We start from the raw sequence: 23,044 nt of genomic DNA, 5'->3' as shown, positions 1-23,044 counted from the left end.
CTAACAAGAAAGACCATCAGTCAGCACCTTCAAAGTGAAACACTTGCACACTATTGAAATGACAGCAGCTTTGCTCAAACCCGTTTTTGATAAATGTGTGTCAACAAATGGGGCTGCGTCTCCATGCCTGTGTCTGTTATATCCTCTGACAGACACAAACACTGGCCACATACGAGTTTCCCCTCTTTTCAATCAGCTTGTCTGTCAGCCAGCTCCTCTTCTCTGTCTGTCCTGTCATTCATTTCCCCAGACAATAGGTCAGGCCGTGGAGCAGCTCAGTAATTCAGTGTTTTAGGTCTGAAGCACACATTCATACCGACATTGCTTGTTGTGGCTTTAAAATATCTCATTGCTGCCAAATGAATGTAAACAAACGCTGTCATGTTTTCTGTTCAGGTGGCAGCCATCAATCCCAGTCATCCACTTGCACAGATGCCCCTACCGCCCTCCATGAAGAACTGCATCCAGCTGGCTGCCTGCGAGGCCAGCGAGCTGCTTCCCATGAACCCCGACCTTCCAGCTGACCTGTTTACCTCCTGCCTCACCACGCCCATCAAGATCGCCCTGCGATGGTAATGTTTCTCTCTCATTTTCCTTCCCTTCTCTCTGCTGCCACTGACATGTGAAGCATGAAACACTGAGTAACTCTAGATGGTACATTCGGAGTATCTACTGAATTCATGTGGAGGCAGCTGGCTTTCTGGGATTTAACTGTTGGTAACTATTAACATTTAACCTGCGTTTTCCGTTAAAGAAACCAAATACCAAATAGCATGAGGAGAAATTTTAAATTCATACACAGGAGCTATGTGGTTATGATTTTAGTCTGTAGGTCAGAAAATCTTTTCAAAAAATCTTAGATTTTAGAAAAATCTAAATAACTTTTCTGCTCATGCAGAAAATGGTGTGGGTTGCCAGACAGGGACGTTTTTCTCCAGGGGAAAAAGTGTGACCTTAAAATCTCTGACTTCTGTGGCTTCTGTTACAGTTTTATGCCACTTTTCCATTTCTCTGTAATAATCATGAAGATGCACACACATTTTTTCTTTCTTGGACCTTGCAGGAGACCATGTGTTGGTCATACATTTGTAAAGCCTGTTAGTGACTGCGTGGACACTCTGAGGACACAGTGATATGTCCTCTTCAGAGAGCATTCCTCTGAGCTCTGACTCTGCTCAGTATTCAGCTATGATGAAAAATGTAAACTGACATCATCCACAGCAATGTGAGGATGATGATCCCTGCAGAGGCAGCTCCAGTAAAATAGGTGAAAGATATTCAGGCAAAATGTGATCATTTGGGAAGCTTGGCTGATACAGCGGCCTGATGTAAATGCAGCCTGATGCATCATTCAGCGAGCTGTAGCGGAGCGGCTTCAAGCTAAACTACAGGAGCACACGGGTTACATCAGCCAGTCAGCTGTGTGTGGGGCACACTGAGCGCAACGGGCTTGCACACCCAGGCAAAGGTGATTGCATCACCTCCTATCCCCGTCAACACAAAACATACACACATAGATATGTCATTCATGTTTTATAAACACATGTAGTGTAACTCTACATCCTGTATGTTGAGGCTGTTATTTCTGAAAGAACTGAGAGCTAATTAAAATAAATAAAGTCCTTGTAATGGGTATGAAATTTGTCAGCAGTATGAAAAGCTTGATTTGAAAGCATTGTTAGATTCTTAGCTTTTACTTATTCTTTGATTACATACTTCCTTATTTAGTTCAGGAAGTCAGACAGCCTAAACAAATTTAGTCTGTATTTTATTACTTAAAAATATTATGTATCAGCTACAGGAGTGCACCTGCTACCCATACATCACAGATTTTTGTGTCATACTTGAAAATAAAGTTTAGTAATATCTTACCATAATAGTTTTGGCCATTATTTAATTAAATTTTAAATCAGATTTCTACTTTTGAATTTAGCAGGATATACTGAACTCTGAACTCAAACAAGGCTTTTTGGTTGATATTTGCTGGAAATAATTTGGTTGGGGGTCTCTTTAAAAGCTCATCAAAAGAGCTGATCAGATTAATACACAGTGCCGTTTCTGTGTGCTGCTATAAAGCCTTAGCGTACTGTAGGGCTCAAGCAGTGGCCTGTCATCTGCGACAGAGTCCTTTGCCGACCAGACCACAGAAAATATGTCTTGGACTTACAGACTTACGCTTAGCAAATGATAAGCTGAAACAATTGTAGGCCACATCGAGGTGCGTCTTATAATGCTGTGAGCATAGTTAGAATCACTGGCTGTCTGCCCAGTTTGAGGCCCACGAAAAATATGAAGATTGTTAAATGTTCCCGGGGTACGGGTCCATCGATCACAAATCACAAGTGGCAGGACCTCTTAAATACACTGTGATGGTTAAACCAAGAGGGTAAATCTGTATTGAAATCGACAGGAGGAGAGCTAGTTGCCTATAAGCTATTGATTTGGTTGTTGATTATCATGACAACATGATTATTATTTTTGTTTCAAGACAATTCAGCTTGGTAACGAGAGAGAGAGAGAGAGAGAGAGAGATTGAGATTGTATGTGTGAATGCAAAATCAAAGATGAAACTAAATCGTTAAAATGTGAGAAGGATACCATCAGCACAATCATCACCCACTGGCTTTAAAGAGATTTCTTGTTAAGAGATATTTTGAAAATGTAGGTGAGTACCTTATCTTCCATGCAGAGCCCCTCCCTCTCTCTCTTCACTGTATAAAGTTACTTTGGTGTCATAAATCATTACTTATCCCCACTGTTTTTGCATTTTAATGACTGAATTCCCTTTGCACACTCTAAAAGTCATAGGGAAGATTTAACAAATTCTTAACTAAAAACTTGAAAGAGGCGGACAACTTTTTTTTTGAGAATGATAAATGAGAATGACAGGTTGCCTTCAGGAGGTGTCCTACTGCTAGCTGAATGTTTTTTCTCTGCTAGAAATGTTCAAGAGTTTCGTTTATCTTCCCCTGCACTAAATCCACATCCCACCATGACCTTCAGCATAATGAGGTCTCAGTATTATGCCATTAATATTGATATCCTTTACCAACATTCCATTCAGAGACCAAGTTACTAAAAGCCTGCTGGATTATATTGACTGAACCATTCTTTAATACCTTATATCTGCAAAAATGAATGTTGTGGTTTGTAGGGAAAAGTTAGGACTGATCCTTCCTGTTAATGACACTTAAAGGTCAAGCTTCAGTGGTTTGTATAAATGAATTTAACTTGTTGGTCAATAATGAATTAGGGACAACTATTTGTTATGTATTTACCCACATAGCTCAGTTTAGTTTGATAAACTAATTCAGCATAAATGTTCCATGTACATGAACATACAAGATGCACTCAAACACCCTCCCATCCACTCAAGGGAAAAGCACATGTGATTCACACCAGGTCACCTTCTCCCATTGCTCTGTGCTACAGTTCTGATGCTCATGTGGACACGGGTCAAGCAAACACAACAAATTGTTATGCACTGTGTGTTCTGACACCTTAAGCAGTTCCATTGGATCAGACAACACAGGCCAGCCTCCCCATATGCATCAGTGAGCCTTGGCCACCAATGACCTTGTCGCTGGTTCACTCTTTTTCCCTCCTTGGCCACTTTTAGTAGGTCCTGGCCACTGCAGATCGGGAACATCCCACAAGAGCTGCAGTTTTGGACACACTCTGACCCAGTCGTCCAGTCATCATAATTTAGTCCTTGTCAGAGTCACTCAAATCTTTACACTTGCCCTTTTTTTCATCCTCAAGGACCAAATATGCACTTGCTGCCTAACATATCCCTCCCACTTCTGAGTGCCATTGTAACGAGATAATCAATGTTAGTCACTTCAGCTGTCAGTTTTCATAATGTTGTGGCTGATTGCTGTATCTACGTCTTACTATATGTTAATGTTGTATTTCTATTAAAAAATTGCATGATGGAAATCCATTCATTCATTTTGATATTTAGTTTTCCCTCTTAATGCATTAATTAAAATGTGTCTCACCATCAGTTCAAGAAAGGCTCCTGTACATGACTTTTAAAATAAGAAGCAACGCATTCTTCCTTATAAAAGTTGAGCTCATGAGCAATATGTCCGCTTTGTCCTCAGGACTTTTACTGATACAATATTTCTCGGTTTTATATGTCTTAGCTTGTAGATGCTAATGGCAGCTAACATTTGTAGAAAAAAGATATTGAGTAACAGACATTATGGAGTCAGTTCACTGACTGTCTGAGTCTTCTCTGCTTGTGCCACCATCACACTATGTCAAAGAAAATTGGGGTTATTCCATTATTACTTGCAGCTAGAGTTGCCGCTGTTCGGCAAAAGTTACATAAACTTACTTTAAACTCGAGGCCTCGAAGGAGACAACTCAGTATGTCGCTGCAAAGGACATTACTAATTCCAGACATAGTATACAGCTGCTGTTCAGCGCCCTCCTGCCAGATTTTGTAGAGAATAACAATTTGATTGAGAATAGTCCCAGTGCTCAAGAAACCTCCACACCAGATTAAACCTACCAGCTGTGGCCTGCATTTACATCAACCTTTCCTCCAGCTTTTGATGAAACTGAGAGCTCCTCACATGTCTCCAAAGATGCTGCAGCTCTCTCTCAACACTTCTTCCCACCTCCTGATGTTCCCATAGTTTGTTGCTGTCTCTCCTCTTCACTTATTATTTTCTAAATAAAGACATGCAAAGCTGCCTTCTTCTTAATTTCATATAACCCCAGAGTGAGAAACTGCAAGAAAATGAGGATATGCGGTAGAGTTTAGCGAGGTTAGAAAGGCCGATAGGAGGGATTCACTTGATGTGAGGCTTACCTTGGCTTTAAATCTTTAATGAGATGCATTGAAGGATGGTGATAAGGTTTACAGAGGGAGAGGGAGAGCAAGGCAGAGTGAGTGCATGTGTGCCTTTCATTGCTCAGCTGAGCAGAAAATCATTACCGATGGAGCGCCATCTTCAAGGGATTTCCCCACTGCTGCGATGGATGGGGAGGGATGGGGAGGAGGTGAGCATATGAAAATAGAGAGGGAGGAAATAGGATGACACCAGGGGTTTGCAGGGTAAGGAAGAAAAAGAAACACTGGATGAAGGAATAAAATGCTGAGTGCATTAGCAATGTCAGTCAGTCTGGTTGCACAGTTGGCCTGTCAGTTGGTTGGCCACTTTGGTCCAGAGTGAAATATCACAACCATTGCTTAATGGATCATCATGAAGACCTTCAGACTTTAAATATCTCCACACTTCTCCACACTAGAGTTGTGCTGTCACAGTTTTTTTTTTCAGACAATTAAGAATTATTACAAAATTTGTTCCAGTTATTTCGAACACACCTCGTGTAGTTGATATCTGTACTATATTGTAGAATTAATGTACTTCTCTGATTGGGAACCTTAACATTCTCAAATGGTTTGGTGTTGTGATTCGCTCTTTGGCATTACTCCTCCATTTTGTGTTGATAAAAAAGGCCATTGTATAGAGTCAATATTCTCAGCAACTATTGAATTGATGTTCTTGAAATTTGTAGACATTCATGTTCTCCTCAGGATGAACAGTAGCATTCCTGTTAGCTAGTCATACTTTGTGGTTAGTTGTATTCAGCAAATGGTAAAACATGCCAGACACTTTTTAAAAAGCCATGTTTGGCCACTCTTGACGACCATTAAGATTGCCTGGGAGGAGCCTTGTACCATCATTGCCAGCACTTCTGTAATTCAGCAGTTTAGGGAAGGATCAGGCAGCAACGATGAATCTCTGTGGAATACAAAGCAGACCAAGCCAACTCCTCAGCAGGTGTCTGCGTTTCTGTCTTTAATATTACACCAGTACCACTGGCTCCACACATGCTAACCCAACCAACTGCAGCACTGTGGTTTCCTGCATGTATGTGAATAATCATGCCCGCACAGGTACGCAGGTTAATGCGGATGATGATATCTATATGTAAGCCTTACAACCTTTCTGCTCAGCTTTGACAGGTATGATCATTATCTTCATACATGTGCTGTAAACAGTACTGTATGTGAACCTCTAAGAGAAGGAGTACAGATGAGATTTTAATTGGCTCACCTGATCGCATCCTATATTCTCTTCATTGTGCAGGCTCTTCCCTAACACACACACACACACACACACACACACACACAGCCTCATTATGTTCATTGAGACAAATGTGGCTACATCTCTGTCCTTCCTTATTGGTGGAACAAGACACATTAAACACTCACAAGAATTGATATTTGCAGCCTTAACACACACTCACACATGTACTACACTATTCTTGTTCCAGAGCCTTGACTTTAATAAGTGAAATGTAAATCACTGGTTAAAAAGAAAAAAAAGAAGGGTGAACTACAGAGGAAACTGTTACATAGCATTGTATATGCCTTAGCTGAATAGTTTCTGGAGGCCTCTGTGGATTTAAAGAGAGCAGCAGGTTTACCTCAGCAAACCCCATCAAACATACATCTGATAGCTTGGCTCTGTCCCATCCCGACTTGACTGTTTGCTGATGTGACACCATAACTTTTGAGTGAGGTTTTTTTTTTTATGTCAGATTTTTTCTAAGGCCAGATCAGCAGAATACCTCATGCTGCTAGACACCAGTCGCTAACGTAGCTTTTACACATAATAAGAAAGCTCTGGCCAGTTATACATCTGTTTAGATTGTTCACCTACCCTAATTGTGATCACACTGTTAAATCTTCCATCCGCTTCTCACTTTAAATGAGATAAATGGCCACTGAAGTCTGTAAATGTCACCAAAAAGCAACCACAGTCTTTGGAGATGCCTTGAAAGGACACTTTGCAGACGTCACCTCCTTGTGGTCTGTGGTAAAAGCCAGTTTGTCTTGAAGCTGATTCACTAAAGTCATAAGCACTTCCTTTTAAAAGTTGTTTGTCTGGAACTTTGGAAAGTCAAGTCACAATTGTAAAATGGTAGATCCCTTTGCTAAAAGGAACTTTAAACATTGTTAAACTTTGACATGCGTCAATTTGATGCAGAAAGATCTTAGCTTTATAAGCTTTCCAATTTGAAAAAGGAGGCATCATTTAGTGTAGAGTTCAAAACAGTCAGCTGGGTGACGTACAGAGTTGCAGTGATTAGTCGATTATTGATAAGTCGATTGAAGGAAAAGTAGCTGCCAACTTTTCATAATCGATTATTCATTTAAGTTGCTTTTTAAGTAAAAGTATCATTAGTTGGTTCCAACTTCTTAAAGGTCAGGATTTGCTGCTTTGCTTTGTCAATTATGATCATAAATGAAGAGTCTTTGGGTTTTCGACTGTTGGTTGGAGAAAAAAAGTGGGATCTAAGGAATTGTAATAAACATTTTTTCTTTTTTCTTTTTTTTACATTTTATAAACTGAACAATTAATCAAGTAATCATTAAGATATCTGTCGGATCAATCAACAGTGAAAATAATCATAAGTTGCAGCCCTACTGACTTGTAGGAATGTAAAATATTTTGCAGCACCACAGTCAGTCAGAGCTGCTTCACTTCTCTTTGGCATCGTTTCTCTGAGCTTTACTTTTGGAATGAAAACCATATTTCCTAGCAAGCCTTTCCTCATTTGTGTTGTGATGATGGAGGTGGAGAGCGCTGTCTAGCACGTCAAAATCCTCCAAACTTGTTAAACTGGGTGGAGGTCTGACTATCACATATGATTCACATACACACATGCGCGCGCACATTTATTTAGGCTTTTCCTTTAATTCCATCTGTCTTAAATACAGCCACTCAATATATGTCAAATTAAATTGCCAAAACATAATGAGTTTATTTTAGACAGTTTCATGATAACCCCCCTAAATATACCTAATGGTCTCATTAGGTGATATCTGCTGATTACTTTCTATCCAAATGAGTTAAGTCTCAGGGTTACAGCTGTGAGTCAGAAAATGTACTCCTCTCCCTGTAAATTCACCATGGCTGCTGTTAAAGAGTCTCAACAGTTGGTCAATTATTCACTGTCGGAGTCACTACAGGATTTGTCTCCAGGTGACATCATCGCTACAGCCTGTCTCTGTGCTGTTCAGCTGGAAATGAAACACTTTAAAATTTACAAATTCAAGCGGAACTGTGTGGTGTTTCAGGAAATAACATAAGTGAATTCTATAGGGTGGATTTTTCCTTTAAACTGAATTGTGCTGTAGGCGTGGTCATCACACATGTATGCTCAGGAAATTTCTTTTCATTAGCATAATGTGTCTAGTACCGCTAGTGCTACACTTTGATGTTAATTTAAATTGATAGCAGTAATGGAGCATGATTCCATGCTGATCAGGCAGAACCTTCTCCATCTTCACATTTGTCTTATTAATAATCAAAAAGAACATTGCTTATAATGTATAATTTGAGATTTGCTGTGAAACTAGAGAAATTGTACTGGAGCTTAGGAGCCCACTGCCACTTAATGAACAGCATGTTATGAGCTTATGTAACAATGAGAAATTTGGCAAGAAGTTGAAAGTCATATTAATACATATACAGTATATTCTGCCAGTGAATGGATTTTACACATGCAGACCATGCACCATTTTGAAGCATGCAGCATCACTGAAAATCTTTTCAGTGTTGACTACTCACTGACTGTAGGCTGTGGTGATTTTGCAGCTTTGCCCTTTGCACTACCATATCTCCTGGACTCTGAATGTCCACATACCGTTTCCTGCAGTTGGAGAAATGGTCAACAAAATAGAGCTTTGCAGTAAGGTTGTCAAAACTATTGAAATATTGCTACTTTTTTCAATACCTCATGTTTAAAAGCATAGAACATCCACATTTCATGGTATCGAAGCTACCAAAGCTACAGTATATAGGAAAAACACCGGATATTCAACCGAGGTTGATATTAACGTTATTGCAGTTGTTCCCGTATGCGTTTAGAGACTTTTTCTGTCTTATACCACTGCTGTATTGAGTAATCATGACAACCTTGCTTTGAAGGCAAGATTAGGAATGCCAACATCATCTTCCTCATAGCTAGGTAGCTACTTAACTGCATCTACAGAAAGAAGCGACAGAAATGGCAACAAATACACTGTTGTACAGCAAATGACAGAAGCAGCATTCTTTTAAATGACACTAACACAGGGTAGATACTGAACAGTTTTTTAGTACGTGACTGTTTGGTTCAAATATCTATCCATCAGTGTGTTGGTGGTGTTGGTGGTGTTGGTGGTGTTGGTGGCCCTCTGAGATTTACTCCGCGAGCAGAAGATGTACCTGGTGAGTAGATTGGTGCTTGGCAGGTGGCAGGGCAAGACTGATTCAGGAAATGAACGAAAACAATGAATTTATGTCAATTTAAAAAGTATGATATATTCATTAATAAATCTTCAGAATCAGAATCGGAGTCAGAATTCCTTATTTATCCCTGAAGGGAAATTCTTGTAGAAGTTCTCAAGTATTTATCAAGTATTTCAAGTCAAAAGGCTCAAGAACAAGTGAAGATACCTATCAGTGGTGTTACAGTCAAGTTTTGTGGAGTATAAAGTCATCAAAGTTGTGACTCGAGTCCATGTCATGTGTCCAGCATCCACGCCTCTAACTGAGGATATTGTTCACGGAAGGAGAGAAGAGACGAGAGGCTAAGAGAGAAAGAAGTTAATTGTAGATTATACATGATATTTGAACTATTATCAGCCAAGATGAGAAACAGGCTGGATAAAGCAGCTACAGGACGCAACTGACACAAAAATCTGGAAAAAAAGCTGCCATCCTCTGTAAAGGAGCAAGTTGTTAACTGTTTTGGTACTGGAAAGTTTTCTTATGGACTGTTCCTTCTAAGAAGACAAATCCTTCTTTTTTTTTTTTTGTTAGAGTTACCTGTGCTCAAACTATTCCTCAGTAGGTTTTCAGCCTGTGTTCTAAGGTTGTTGTTGAACCCAACGGATGCCAAGATCACCTCACTAATGTATGCAGCTGTTCTGCCATCTCAGATGTTACATCCAGTAAATCTGCCTAAGATCTAAACATTCTCATTGTTATGCTAACAGGATTAACAGATGCAGTAAATGAAGGATTAGAGAATCCGAAGTCCTCCAGATCACACCTTTCATCACTCCGTTTGTCATATTTTCTATTGAGCTGATGACTAGACCCTACTAAGTATGATATATCTCATATATGTTGTAGCTCAGTCACAGAGCAGATTAGATATTGGGATCACCAAGCTGTCCCTCTAGCACATGACAGACAGAGACGGTGACTTGAGACTGGAAGGCTGATTGAAGAAGTGATGAGCTGGAGAAGACAGTCAGCTCTGTGGGGACCAGAGGGGACGCTCTGCTCCTCCTGCTCCTGCTCCACCACCCACCCTTGGAGCAGTATAGTCGTTTCCTCGTACGAGATTCACTTCATTTCCCTCCTCAAAGTTTAATATGTACATGCCCACCTCCCCACACGCTCTCTCTTTTTCATGATCCAATTAAATTTGGCCGCCTCGCTCTCTCTTCTAATAATCCCTCAATTTCCTCGTCATCTCTGCCCTCCAGCTCTCCACTACTTCTGTCCACTGATTTGTCCCCGTTCGCCTCTTCCAGGAAGTTAAAGTCTGTCAGCCGTAGTTGTTGATGCATCTCAAAGCCAAATTTTGCTTAGTTAGAGGTAAGGTCATTTACAGTCCTTCTGTCTGGATATCTTTTATCAGCTTCATAATTGTTTCAGATCGCATCATTGGAGTGATTGCCATAAAATTTGTTGTTCATGTTCTCATCAGGATGATTAGCAGTAGCAGTGTTTTGAACTCTTAAATTTTTGTGTAGCGTCATCATCAGGTCAAAATTCTAAATTATCCAATAAGTTGTTTTATGACTAAATACCTTAAAACCTAATGATACTATCATCATCCTCAGGTTTACTTTGCTAAGTGTTGGCAGAGATGATTAACACTATAAACAGAATCAGAATAACCTGTTATACATCGGTGTGTTTACATGATGATAACTTGAAATTTATGTCTTGTTTGTTCACCATAGAGTAAACCTTGCCTCTAGTATATAGGGTGCATTTAATGTGTGTGTGAGAGACTGATTTCGGACACAGATGTCTATTTTAATGTGAAGAATAGAAAAATTAATAAGAAACCATTAGTAGCAGATCCTATGTATCCACTATGTGGATCAGTAATCAACCTATTTCAAATCTGGTTGCAAGTTCTCAGCCAGACCTAACGCTGTATTACCTTGTAACGCTGTATTACCTTGTAACCATAGCTACATGTCTTTTTTTGTACAAGCAACCTCATGTGAGTTAGAGGCCGTAAGGCCCATGCGTTGAATCGGCCTCAAAACTTGCCATTTAATGTGGTTAAAAGGTCTATAAATCAGTATGCATTGATCTAGAAATAAATATAAACTTCTGGCTCATGCATTGAATTAGTGGTTGACCAGAACAGATTAATAGAAAATGATATTCATCTGCTTGTTGAGTCTCAGGAAGTATTTCTTTCTAAAATCGAAAACAAGCCGTTCCCATCACTTCTGGCTGCCTGAAGCTTTTAAAATAATTTTCCCAGCTTGAGTCATGGCTGAGATGAATGATTGTTTACGTTTGACAGTACTCCACTTTGGGGTTTTAGCACTGACATTACCCCTGATGTGTTACCCCTTTGAATGGTGATGGTATAAGTGCCCTTCTAATTAGCAAGTACGTGGTTGAATGTGTCATGTGGCTGAACTGCATTCAGCAGATATTTTACAAAGACCGACGAGTGTAGGTGAGACCTGAGTGATGACGAAATTGAAAAGATAATACACAAGCCTTGATAAAAGCTCTCTCCACTGACCCCCATGCCTCATTCAAACCATTCAATCTCAGAGTGACGTATGATCTGGTTTCAGCTTGCATAATGCACTTTCTTCCTGCTTTGCTGTGTAGAATAAAGATTTAGTCTGATCCCTGTCTGATTCTCCGCTTAGTTTAGCTTCTGGCTGTGTATGTAGATTGTTACCAGAACACTAGACAACATATTTTCAATTTTTGGTCGCTTTTGTCTTATTTTTAAGCAGTTAATGTGTCCACTTGTTGTCGTGGATTCATAGTTTTGGGATAAGGTTCAAGTTTGTATGATATTATAAGCTCTGGCTGAAACGTCATCATCTTGTTTTCGATCATTTGAGAGCACAAACGGAACTTTTTCTGACGCAGGTTGAGGATCAGGACTACTACAGATCTAAGTGTGACCAATTTTCTTATCTCTCTTCTCCTGTCTTTCACACCAGAGGGATTTTACATCTGCCTGCACAGGGTTTGGGTGGAAACAAAATCTCCCTGATGCAACCTCCTGTTTGGTCTGTGCTCTGTTAGCTTTGGCCTGGCTGTCTGTTTCTGCCAGACTCCGTTTTTAGTTAATCATCTCTGTTTATGTCTGGGGATTCACCTTATCTCCTTTGTAGCAAACACAGACAAAATCATAAACAAAATCTTTAATCTGTGCTTCAAATGAAATTCAGAATTAAATGCAGAGCACTTTTCTTTAGTATTGTGCTGGGAGAAACAGCGATATACATGTGTTCCCGACAAAGACCTGGCACATACTAATGCAGATGGTGTACATCATGGATCACATTCAAATAGTTGCTGATCATAAAGACTTTAGAACAAGTTGCTTGGTTACATCTTTCCTCTCCTTTCTTTCCTGAGTGCTGGGCACACCCAGGGCTCGTGTTGTTCTTTAAAGAGACACTGAGTTACACTGGGGTCATGAGGGATCTCATTACTCGCCAGCATCTGGAAGAACATTTGAATGTGAGTGTCAGAGAACGTGTCACAGTCAGGGTGGTACAGTTGTTGGATACAAATTCACTGAAATTGACTTCTGTCCTTTTGGAACTAAACTTCACTCCCAGTCATGAGTTTCAGTTGTTGGTGGATAAAACTGAGTCACTAATACGCGATCAGCATACATGAGGGGTTGAACAAGGAAGCTTCAGAACTAAATTAAAAGAAAGAGTAGCTTTTACCTTGTGTTTTTATTAGGGCTGGGACAACGTTAATGCGTTAACGCATTAGGGCTGGGCAAGTCAACGCGTTATTATCGCGTTAACACACTCAAATCAACTCGTTGCTTTACATTTAACCAATTAAATGTTTTATTTAAATCATATCACATTTGTCTAGTTCCTGCAGTCAGAAACAATTCTGAACTTGTAATCATGACTTTAAAACCTGTAAGTGGAAGATGATGAGTTGGCTCAGTGTCCAGAATAGCATTAAACACATTCAGTTCAGTTGTTGCTGTCAAGAAAATCTGATAACCTGGTCAGCTCTAGTGAAGAATAACATTCAGGAGACTTGGATGTCTTACATTCAGTGAAGCTCGCTCAATACAAGTTAGCACAATGTGTAATGCCAAAGCAACTCTCCAAAACCCTTCCTTCCTGGACCCTCTTAAGGTTATTTTTTACTCCTAAATATCTGTAAGCATTCCATTGACTCATGGCCTTTTACACTGATAAGGTTTTGCAAACTTGAGCTGTAGTGTGTTTCTAAAATGCAGCTAGTCTGTTGAGTCTGCAGCAGAGTACAACACACCTTCAGCCTTGATTTCTAGGCTCTAGACAACCCAGACTGTCGTCTTACCTTTAGCCTAAAGAAGGAAAATTCCCTCACAGTTGTTCATGCATATATTATATTGCATTAATATCTTATTAACATAATTCCTAGCATGCCCTGCATTTGAGTTTACCAAAATACATCTCTACTGAACGGCATGTGTCAAAACAGCTGTGTCGCTTATTTTTATGAACAGCCCCACACCAGCCGTGGCAAAGCACTTTCATTTTTTCATGTGCATTTTGTTTTCCAGAGAAAAACTGCAGATGTTATTTACGAGTTTGTCGGTTGGCTTTCAGCATAGTTGTAAATATTTCACTTGCTCCTGTGTCAAGGCTAGCGTCCAGCATTTTAAATTGTTCAGGCTAGCGTTTTAGATTTTCAAAAGTTACCTGTCTTAGATGAGTCACAGGGTCCTCTTTACCACTGGTGCTTTTTTTAAATCTACTTGTTCTGAGTATGACATTCGTTTCTATTTATATTCATTTGCTTTTATCAAAAAATTGTTGTATCCAAAAATGAATTGTTGAGCCCCACCTGAAGGTAATATAAATTGGATTGGTCATACTGATGAAGGACAATAATCACAGACCTCTCGCTGCTCTGTGGCTTGTTTTAGCTTTATTATTTTCACCCTGCAGCTTCACTGTTGTGGTTCAGTCTCTTGTCAGCTCTGTTTCCAGCAGCAGCAGGCGTCTCTTTCTATTGACCAAAATCTGAAAACCCACCGTACGCTACCTGTCGAGCACCAGACAGCAGCCAGACAGGTGGACAGTAAACAAGGGTTTAAGAGAGACAAATGAATGCAGCTTTCAGCTCAGTTAATATGACCTGGAGGGTTTTTTTTAATAACAAATAAACAAACCAAGCAACACGTTCAAGTGCAGATTTAGTGAAATCAAAATTTGAAGGCTGCGCAGTAACTCATGGTTTATGTTCAAGTACTGTCTTGTTTTTTTGCAGTGTAATCTCAGATGTTTTTGTCATTCAGTGTTCCCTGCAGTTGATGTGTGGCTGATGTTTGCTCATGCACACACACACACACACCTGCTCTCCTCCAGGTGTGTGATGACTCACAGCGAGCCCCAGCACCGAGCTGTGCGCCTGTCGAGGCTCTCAACGCCAACCTGCTGTAACTTACAGCTGGCCCAACCTGTCAGAGCTAACCGTGCACAGTAAACAATAACCCCCATGACAGACCTTTCAGAAATACGACTCTGCGTTTCCCGCTGCCTTTCCTGCTGCCTTTCCTGCTGCCCTCCCCTTTGACTGTAACTCAGCCAGAATACACTTATCAAAGTACTCAGTGGTTGTAATCTTTGAAGCTCTCATTTTTCTTTTGGGTGTTTTATCCGTTGATTGTCTCTCGTGTAGGTCGTAAAATCCGATCTGTAGGGGCCAAACGTTTTTATTGCTTTGTCTGGTCTCTGAGCACCTCTTGTTTTCCTTATCAACAGCTTTACCCTGTCTGTTTTTTTTCCCAGGTTTTGCATGCAGAAGAGTGCCAAGTTGGTGCCGGGGGTGACGTTAGACCTCATTGAGAAGTAAGTGACACTACACCGCCATCCTAAAAAGACAAACAAAAAAGAGAAATCTCTGCTCTGTCACAGCTCTTTCCCTCTTACTGTCTGTCTTTCTCAGGAGGGTGCAGTCTAGAGATCATTATCCCATTTCCTCCTGTCTGTCTCTCTCCATCTGTCTTCCTGTCTGTCTCTTATTCTCCCTCCTCCTTATTGTCAGCCCTCTCTCTGTTGTTTTCCATCCTGCAGGTATAATTCTCTGCTTTTGTTTCCCCCTCACAGCCAAAGCGGCAGTAGTTTGGCAGATTTAAAGCTCCACATTTCTTCAATAAACCTGCGGGTGCAGAGCCACTCAGAGCAGAACATCTCTTGCTCTTAGGCACACACTCTCAGATATTAGCAATCAATATGGATGTCATATCTAAAGTTTTAGTCGTTTCACTGAACCATCGGGAGGCGGCTTTTCTATTTTTTTCTCCTTAAGTGCGGGGGAGAATAAAATGACACCCATAAACTTAGTTGGATGAGGTGACTTGGTTTTAGAAGTATTAGGTAACGTAAAAGCACTGTCATATCTCAGCAGAAAAAGTAGATCTTGTTGAGAAGCACCTTGAGGTGTTTAAGTGTCTCAGTAGTCTGTTAATGAAGTTGCTAAAGGTGGGCGTACTTGAACTATGATTTCAGTGTACCATAGACACATTTCGTGTGTGCATGAACACGCATGCACACACAGTAGCTGCACATCTGTAGCTTCCACTAGGTTTTAATTAGTTTTTGGCTGAGGGTTCGTGCAGAGATGAGTGTTATCTGCTTTGTCCTCAAGAGTGTGTGTGTGTGTGTGTGTTTGTGATTCTTCATATTCCAGACAGCAGGAGCTGTCCCATAATGATGCACTTTTGCTTTCCTGTCCAACCTTCAGTCACGTAAACAAGTGGTTTCCACAGTGCTGTAAATTCTCAAGTAGTAGCCTTTATTTTTTTATTAGAGACTGTTACTTCTGATGTTTCCACTTTTATATCTGTTATCCTTATCCATTATGTTGGTAAATTCAGTATAATCAACTCCATAATATACTACATTTGATTCATGTCATACTCTCTAGTCAGCTGCTCTGAGTTTCCCTTTTTAACACTGAGTATTGTTTTCACTCACTTTTGCTCATCTGTTTCAATCTCTAGTGACAGACTGCACAGATATTTTACATTAAAAGCCTTCCACAGGCTCAGAAAGTATAATCTCTCCCATTTGTGGTAGGCTTTTAATTTGAAACATCTGCTGAAAGTGTCAAGTTTTATTGACAATATCTTCACAAAGATAAAGGGACAATAAGTGCATTAAAACACAATTTCTAGCATCAGATTAGTGATGGGGGCAGAACTTGTTTTATTGATTGAATTAGTGTTGTGAAGACATAACATTACATGTACACTATACAGCCACCGGGCAGTGGCAACCTGACTATCACATTTATATAAGCTCATTGGACATCCCATTCTAATGCCCCCCACACACACTCACACACACACACACACACACACACACACACACACACACACACACACACACACACACACACACACACACACACACATATACTCACACTCTTCTGGGTAGGATTTGCAAAGGTTTTGTGTCTGTGGGAATTTTTACCCATTCAGGCAGAAGGGTGCACATGTGAGGCACTGTGCAAGAACAGCCTCAGACCATTATCCCTCCTTCACTAAACTACACAGTAGGCACTAAGCATTCCGGTACCTAACACTCTCCTTGCATCTGCCAAACCCAGACTCGTCCATCAGACTGCCAGATAGTGAAATGTGATTCATCACTCCAAAGAACCAATTCCACTGCTCCAGAGTCCAGTAACAGCATGTTTTACACCACTCCAGCCTGAGGCTGGCATTGCATACGGTGATATGAAGTTTGGGTGCAACTGTTCAGATAGGGAAACCGTTTGTATGAAGCTCCCATCACACAGTTTGTGTGCTGATGATGCTACCAGAGGTAGTTTGTTGCACTGCAGTGAGTGATGCAGGAAGGTGATAGGTGATTCTTAATCACTGGCCCTGCTCTGTGAGTTTGTGTACCTCTAGGAGCAACAACTGAGCTGTTGTTCCTTCTCTGTGCTTCAGCTTTACAATAACAGACAGAGGCAGATCTAGTGGAGCAGAGGTTTAACAAACTGATTTATGGCAAAGGTGACATCCTGTAACCTGAGCAGCAGCCCAATCTATACATTTGACTGAGGAGATTTCATGGATAAATGTTTAATCAATGTTTTTAACATGTTCTTCATTTGAGACCTGCTTTTATTCTAATTCATTTTTTTTGCACCAGTTTTTGCTAAATTGGATTTTCATAATCTGTATTATAGACAAAAGTCTCACACAGTGTCCATCAAATGGCAGATGTCTACAAACTGCAGGTTGTATTTTGATTAATAAGGAATGACCAGGTTCTGCACTCTGTATTGATTTCTTCATGTATTAATGTGATTTCTCAGAAGCCACCCATTGAAGATGTAATGCATCTCCCTTATTGTGATCCAAGCATTTTTAAAAATCCCATAATTGAACTAATTGGTCCAGCATGTACATGTTCATTCTCAATTTGATGATTAATAAGGAATAATGATAATTTGTTAATTAATAATTAGTATGTTCCCCACCTCTCCATGTCTTATTTGTCACTGATTTCCTTTTGCCTTTCACTTAAATTCTACATTCTATCATGTCAACCACACCAACATCAGTGGGTAGGTTTGACAGCACTGAAGCTCTGCACTCATGCTCGGGCTCCCATGTCCTCTTCATCTTTTATCTGTTGTCCAGCCAGAATAGAGAATGGGCTTCCATGGAGAGGGGAAAAGTAATTTATGACCTGCATGCTGTAAAGAGAGTTTTAGCACCCACGGACGTCAGAGACAGTGCTGTGGTGCGTTGTAACCCGATCTCATTCTTCTGTGAGGCGTGAGTAAAACTGAACAGAAGCATCAAAGACAGGACAGTTTATCAATGCTGCCACCTCAAGATGGAATTCAAAATGGTTTCCGACAGAGACAAACAAACCGTGATCTGAATTCAAAGCTACAGTCACTCATCAGTCATAGAGAACCACACATTATAACTCCACTGTGCTGTAGGTTTGATTCGTTTAATATGTATGACCACAAAAGACAGAAAAAAAGAAACAGTCCTTTCTGACTGCAGAGTGAAGCATTCATGCACAGGCCCTTTTGATATGTTTTATCTTCAGAGGTATACACAGCAGCATTTTATATAATAGCAAGCCAGTAAGCTTAGAGAAAGGGATCTGTAGCAGCAAAGTGCCAACCTTTTCTGTATTAGTCTGTATGCTCTTCTGAAATTGAATTTCAGATGTTGTCAATTCCAAACAATATTGAAAAACTAATAAAACATCAAATTCATGAGATACATGACCTTGAATTGACATATAAGCATGGAAATATTAAAGGTTGGATATTGGATGACATATGGTCAGATTTCATGCGAGTGGAAAATATCAAGAAAATACAAAAGTAGAAATAAAATAGTGAAATAGAAAATCCTAATTCTAAAATTCCACAGTTACATGGAGAGAGAGAATAAGGGTTTATTCTTATTCTTATGAATGAAGAAGGGCTGTTCATTTTCAATCAGTTGGGGCTCGTGGGATCCCAGGTGCTTCAGTTGTGGTTTTGGTTCATTGCGTGTCCAACATGCTGTCCAGAGCACTAAATGTTGACTCAGCTGATGTCCCTCAGAGTTAAATAATGGATGGTCTCAGAGCTCATAAAAGAAAAATGGAACTAAATCTATCTTCTGTCTCACCTCTCTGCTCTGAAGCTGGGCCAGCATTTTAACTAAAGTCAAGTGGCGAAGTCAAGTATTTTACAAGGAACAGAATCAGCAGTTTTTGTGACTCGAAGAGAACAGTGATTATAATAATTAATATATTTTTTAAAATATTAAAGCTCTACTAATCACAAGTTTATAATAATAATCAAATGACTTTAAAAAGCATGAAAAATGTTGCTCATAGTGACTCACCCACAAAGGATTATGACCAAATGCTGCAGTTTTCACTTCCTCTCAGCGCTGTGCAGCATTTAAGCCTCTTTTAGCTTGTTATTTTGGTTCTGTGACTCACAAACATTGTTGTGACTAACCTTGTCACCAGTCACAGCAACACTGCCCAACACTAAGTGGCAGACGGACACAGCTAGCAGCCAGCTGGTGAGCATAGTGGAGCATTTAAAGAGTTGGTTGTTTTTCTCAGATGTGAGGACTGGACAGAAACATGACTCGGACGAAAACTTGACTGCCCCTTGTTCCCTGGATGTTTAAATGAGCTAACGTGTGTTTGCTAACACGTCCACCATAACAGCATTGTAAGATTTTAATCAGTAGTAATGGTGTCAGTGTTGTGTTCATAGCTTTTTCTGCCTTCTCCAAGTAGAGGAAAGTCAATGATTGCGACTTTAAGTGTAACTTTTCCAAAGTGAATGTGAGATTTGTGAAAGTTCATTCAGAGTAGCCCATGACACAAACAGTAGCAGTGTCCCCTGCACCCTTAGGACCTTGTTGTTGTCCTGGGACAGTGGGTGAACACTGTGGCGCAGCTACATATGCAGCTACATATGCAGCAACTGCAGAAAACGTCTCACTAACTGAAGTAGATGCAGAGGCACATTGCACTGTTTTAGGTGCATCATGAAAAGCAATAGCAAATGGAACATAGATCATCACAAGTTGAGAATATTTATGAGTATAATAGCCTTCTTAAACAGGATGTGAGCGGTGCCTTGTTTTATTGGACTTTAAACACACTAGCTTCTCTGTTTCTGGTATTACGCCTTGTTTTTCTGTCATTTTCTTTTTCTGTTCTAATCATACAGGACTTCATGAAGTTTGAAGAAACCTTATTTTCATATGATAAGCTGCTGCTATAGCACAATGCAACTGTAATGACAGTTAATTATCAGCTGAACTTGTGGTATCTTAGCAACAACAACATAAAAGTCACAGCAGGTTGCTTTTCTTTGGAGGCTTCAGCAGAGAGATGTTGGGCAGCGCGCTATTGTTTAGACTTAAAAAGGTGTCCGTGCTGATTGGGCTTAAACAGTATTCAAAGTACCTGTGTCCAAATCACACACGTGGCCATGAGTAATCTTCTAATTAGACTCACTGTTCACTCACTGGACACGTATTCGCCTTTGAAGGTCATACATAGTTGGAAAGTGTGTATTGAACACTCATCAACCTTGAAATATTACAAACATTTGTTCCAAAATGAATTCAGCATAATGTCAATTTTGAGTAATTGTGTGAGGTGGATTTGTTTAGAAATTTGATTCCTCTTTCTCCCCTCCATCTGTGCATCCTTCTGTCTCGGCTTCCCACATACATCCAACACACACTCTGGCAATGTCCAATCACAACAGCCTTGTAGATAAGAGAGTCACGATGGTGAGCGCGTGTGGATTTTACCTGCATCCAATACACTTGGATCTCTCTCAAGCTAGAGTATCTCTCACTGTTTCTTTTGTCTTTCGTGACACAGGCGTCGTGGGTTGATCTCTATTCCGAGCCTTCTTCAACAGTCTTTCACAGTGAGACTCCCACCCCAGGTGGGCAAGACCAACCCGCCCCCTTGGTTTCTGACACGCTCCGAATCCCAGCAGCGCTCGACTCACTGTGGGAAAGGTTTCTAGACTTCTAGACTTCTAGAAGTGTGAAAGGAATCATATCACTGTGATGGCACTTTAGCTTATATATTATTCCGAGGGAATAGTTTATTGATCCTGAAAGGAAATATTTTACTCCCCGCACTCCACAGAGACGTCAGAGAAATTTGTGAGCTACACGGCAGCATCCCTCAGGGAGGCAGACAGGTGGCTCTTTGCTATGATGAGAGCATTATCTTATTATTGAGGACTGTTACCCAGTTCACATGTAGATCCTTGCATCCAAACATGTTCAGATTGATACAGCTGGAGTTACATTTGGTTGCCATAAAGCCTTATTTCTGTATTTTTTTTTCTACATTTTTGGGGTTTTTTTTCTGTATTTTTGCGTCATCAATATCCATGGTATCAAACATGATACAAATAAAAATCAATAAAAGCGAACTGCTCGTGCCCCATCGCTAGTTTCAATATAACCAGCTTATATATGCACATGCCCGCTTAACGTCCCCCACAGCATAAAAGTTCTCACCAGCAGTGCTGCACTGTGGCTTCATAAAAGTCATCATGTGGCTTTGTGTGTAATTTAAGGGAGAGCAGGGGTATGCTGCAGAGACACTGAGCTCACATGGCAAGTATGCCCTGTTCTTACGTGGGGGCACAGAGTAGCGGGTTCCCAGGGTTAACCACATAATTTGCCTGCTTGGCTCTGTTTTCTCCTGTTTCCATTATGTGGGTAAAGTAGTTCACTTCTCAAGCAGTGCTTTCTCATTTTTTTGATATTTATTATGTATTGGATTTATGCTGGTAACCATATTGAATGAGAAACCTGGTGACTACAGTGTCTGGGTTTTCCTTCATTTAGACTGAAGTACTTTTACATAGCTGGCAGAAAACGGTAATGCTTCCATTCTATTTGGTATCAGGAAGCTAAGGACATAAAAACACTTTTTTGGTGTATTTTCAAACCCCTGTGCATCAATACGCACAGTACATTTACACCTTCACCATGGTCAGGGACATATTGAATATGATTACTTTGAAATGATCTTAAATGCGTCCTGGATACATTTTGGTTTAATCTTGCATATGGAGTTGCTGATTGAGTCGTTCAAGAGTTCAAGCCATTCGCATCACAGTGTTCAACCAAGTTCAACGAGTTTGTTGGGCTACTTTCTTTTTCTTTTTTCAATGTTGACACAGTGTTAATGTCATCCTGAACACATTTTACATAAAATATGAACGGGTCCTGTGTGACCTTTGCATCCAATGCCTCTAGTCACTATGTGACTTCATCAACGTGAAAAGCAAGTGTGAGTTTTAGTGTCTCAGCAGATGTCTCACACTTAAACATACTAATAACAGACATACAGTACACAGACTCATAGTGGTAGTAGTAGTAGTATTACTCTGGATACTGAGCAGGGATCTGACCTGCTGAGCGTTCTCAGTGCTGACTGCCTGAACGCCTTTGGCCAGCACTCAGAGTGCTGAGGAGCTGGCCGCTCTTCACGGTTATACGGCAAACTTGTGCCTGACAGGAGCCTCGCAGCTCTGATGATTTGTCACTTAGAGGTTAAAGGATTATGGCAGGGGAAGGTCAGACACTTTGTATGTAGTTAGAAGAATTTTTTTGGGATACTGATTGAGTTTGCATGTTGTGCATGCATGTTGTTATCTCAGAACAGTTTGTTTGGATTAGTGACTGTTGCGTGTAGACAGCTGATTTTCAAAAGCCAAGTCAACTTACCAAACAGTACACACTTCTTTCAGTTTTATTTGCTGCGTTTTTTTAAGAATAAAAACATAGGTATTGTGCTTATCATCACTGTTCTTTATAAAGTTTTACAACGCCTTCTAAAAGAGATATCCCTCCTCTCATTTCCATGGTTTTTCCATGGAAGGAATAATGGAATGATGCCAGTGCCAGGCGACGAGTGGAGGGGTTTCTCTGATGTGTGATGTGTTTACACATTATGCCCCCCTAATACACATTATGGACACACAGCTGTAAATACTGTTCTGCACTTATAGAATACATATGATATCATACGTACCACTGGAATACATGTTCAGCAGTCTGAGGATACCATACATTTTTGACGACATATGGTATCCTCAGATAACTGCTGAACATTGGAATTCATCAGGAAAAATGTAAATCTCAGGATAAAATATAGCAAAATCACGCTAAGGGCAGTGAGTCTACAAATCTGACATGTATAGTGGTGGTGGTGATTATGACACATTGTGATAAAAATTTTACAGCA

General features: G+C 40.3%; 1 protein-coding gene across 3 annotated transcripts in view; it reads left to right on the top strand.

The window, feature by feature from the left end:
* rptor (regulatory associated protein of MTOR, complex 1) overlaps nt 1-23,044 on the top strand; it is a 153,898-nt gene that overhangs the window by 63,859 nt on the left and 66,995 nt on the right. For all 3 annotated transcript variants that reach the window (XM_046402669.1, XM_046402687.1, XM_046402678.1), the window contains exons 7-8: nt 397-572; nt 15,053-15,112. In XM_046402669.1, the coding sequence (XP_046258625.1) occupies nt 397-572; nt 15,053-15,112 (236 nt within the window). The remainder of the gene's footprint in view (nt 1-396; nt 573-15,052; nt 15,113-23,044) is intronic.

The sequence above is a fragment of the Scatophagus argus genome, chromosome 2 (assembly GCF_020382885.2).
Source record: "Scatophagus argus isolate fScaArg1 chromosome 2, fScaArg1.pri, whole genome shotgun sequence".
NCBI lineage: Eukaryota > Metazoa > Chordata > Actinopteri > Scatophagidae > Scatophagus > Scatophagus argus.
Note: the sequence above shows the minus strand (reverse complement) of the source record. Positions and strands in the feature narration are given on the sequence as shown.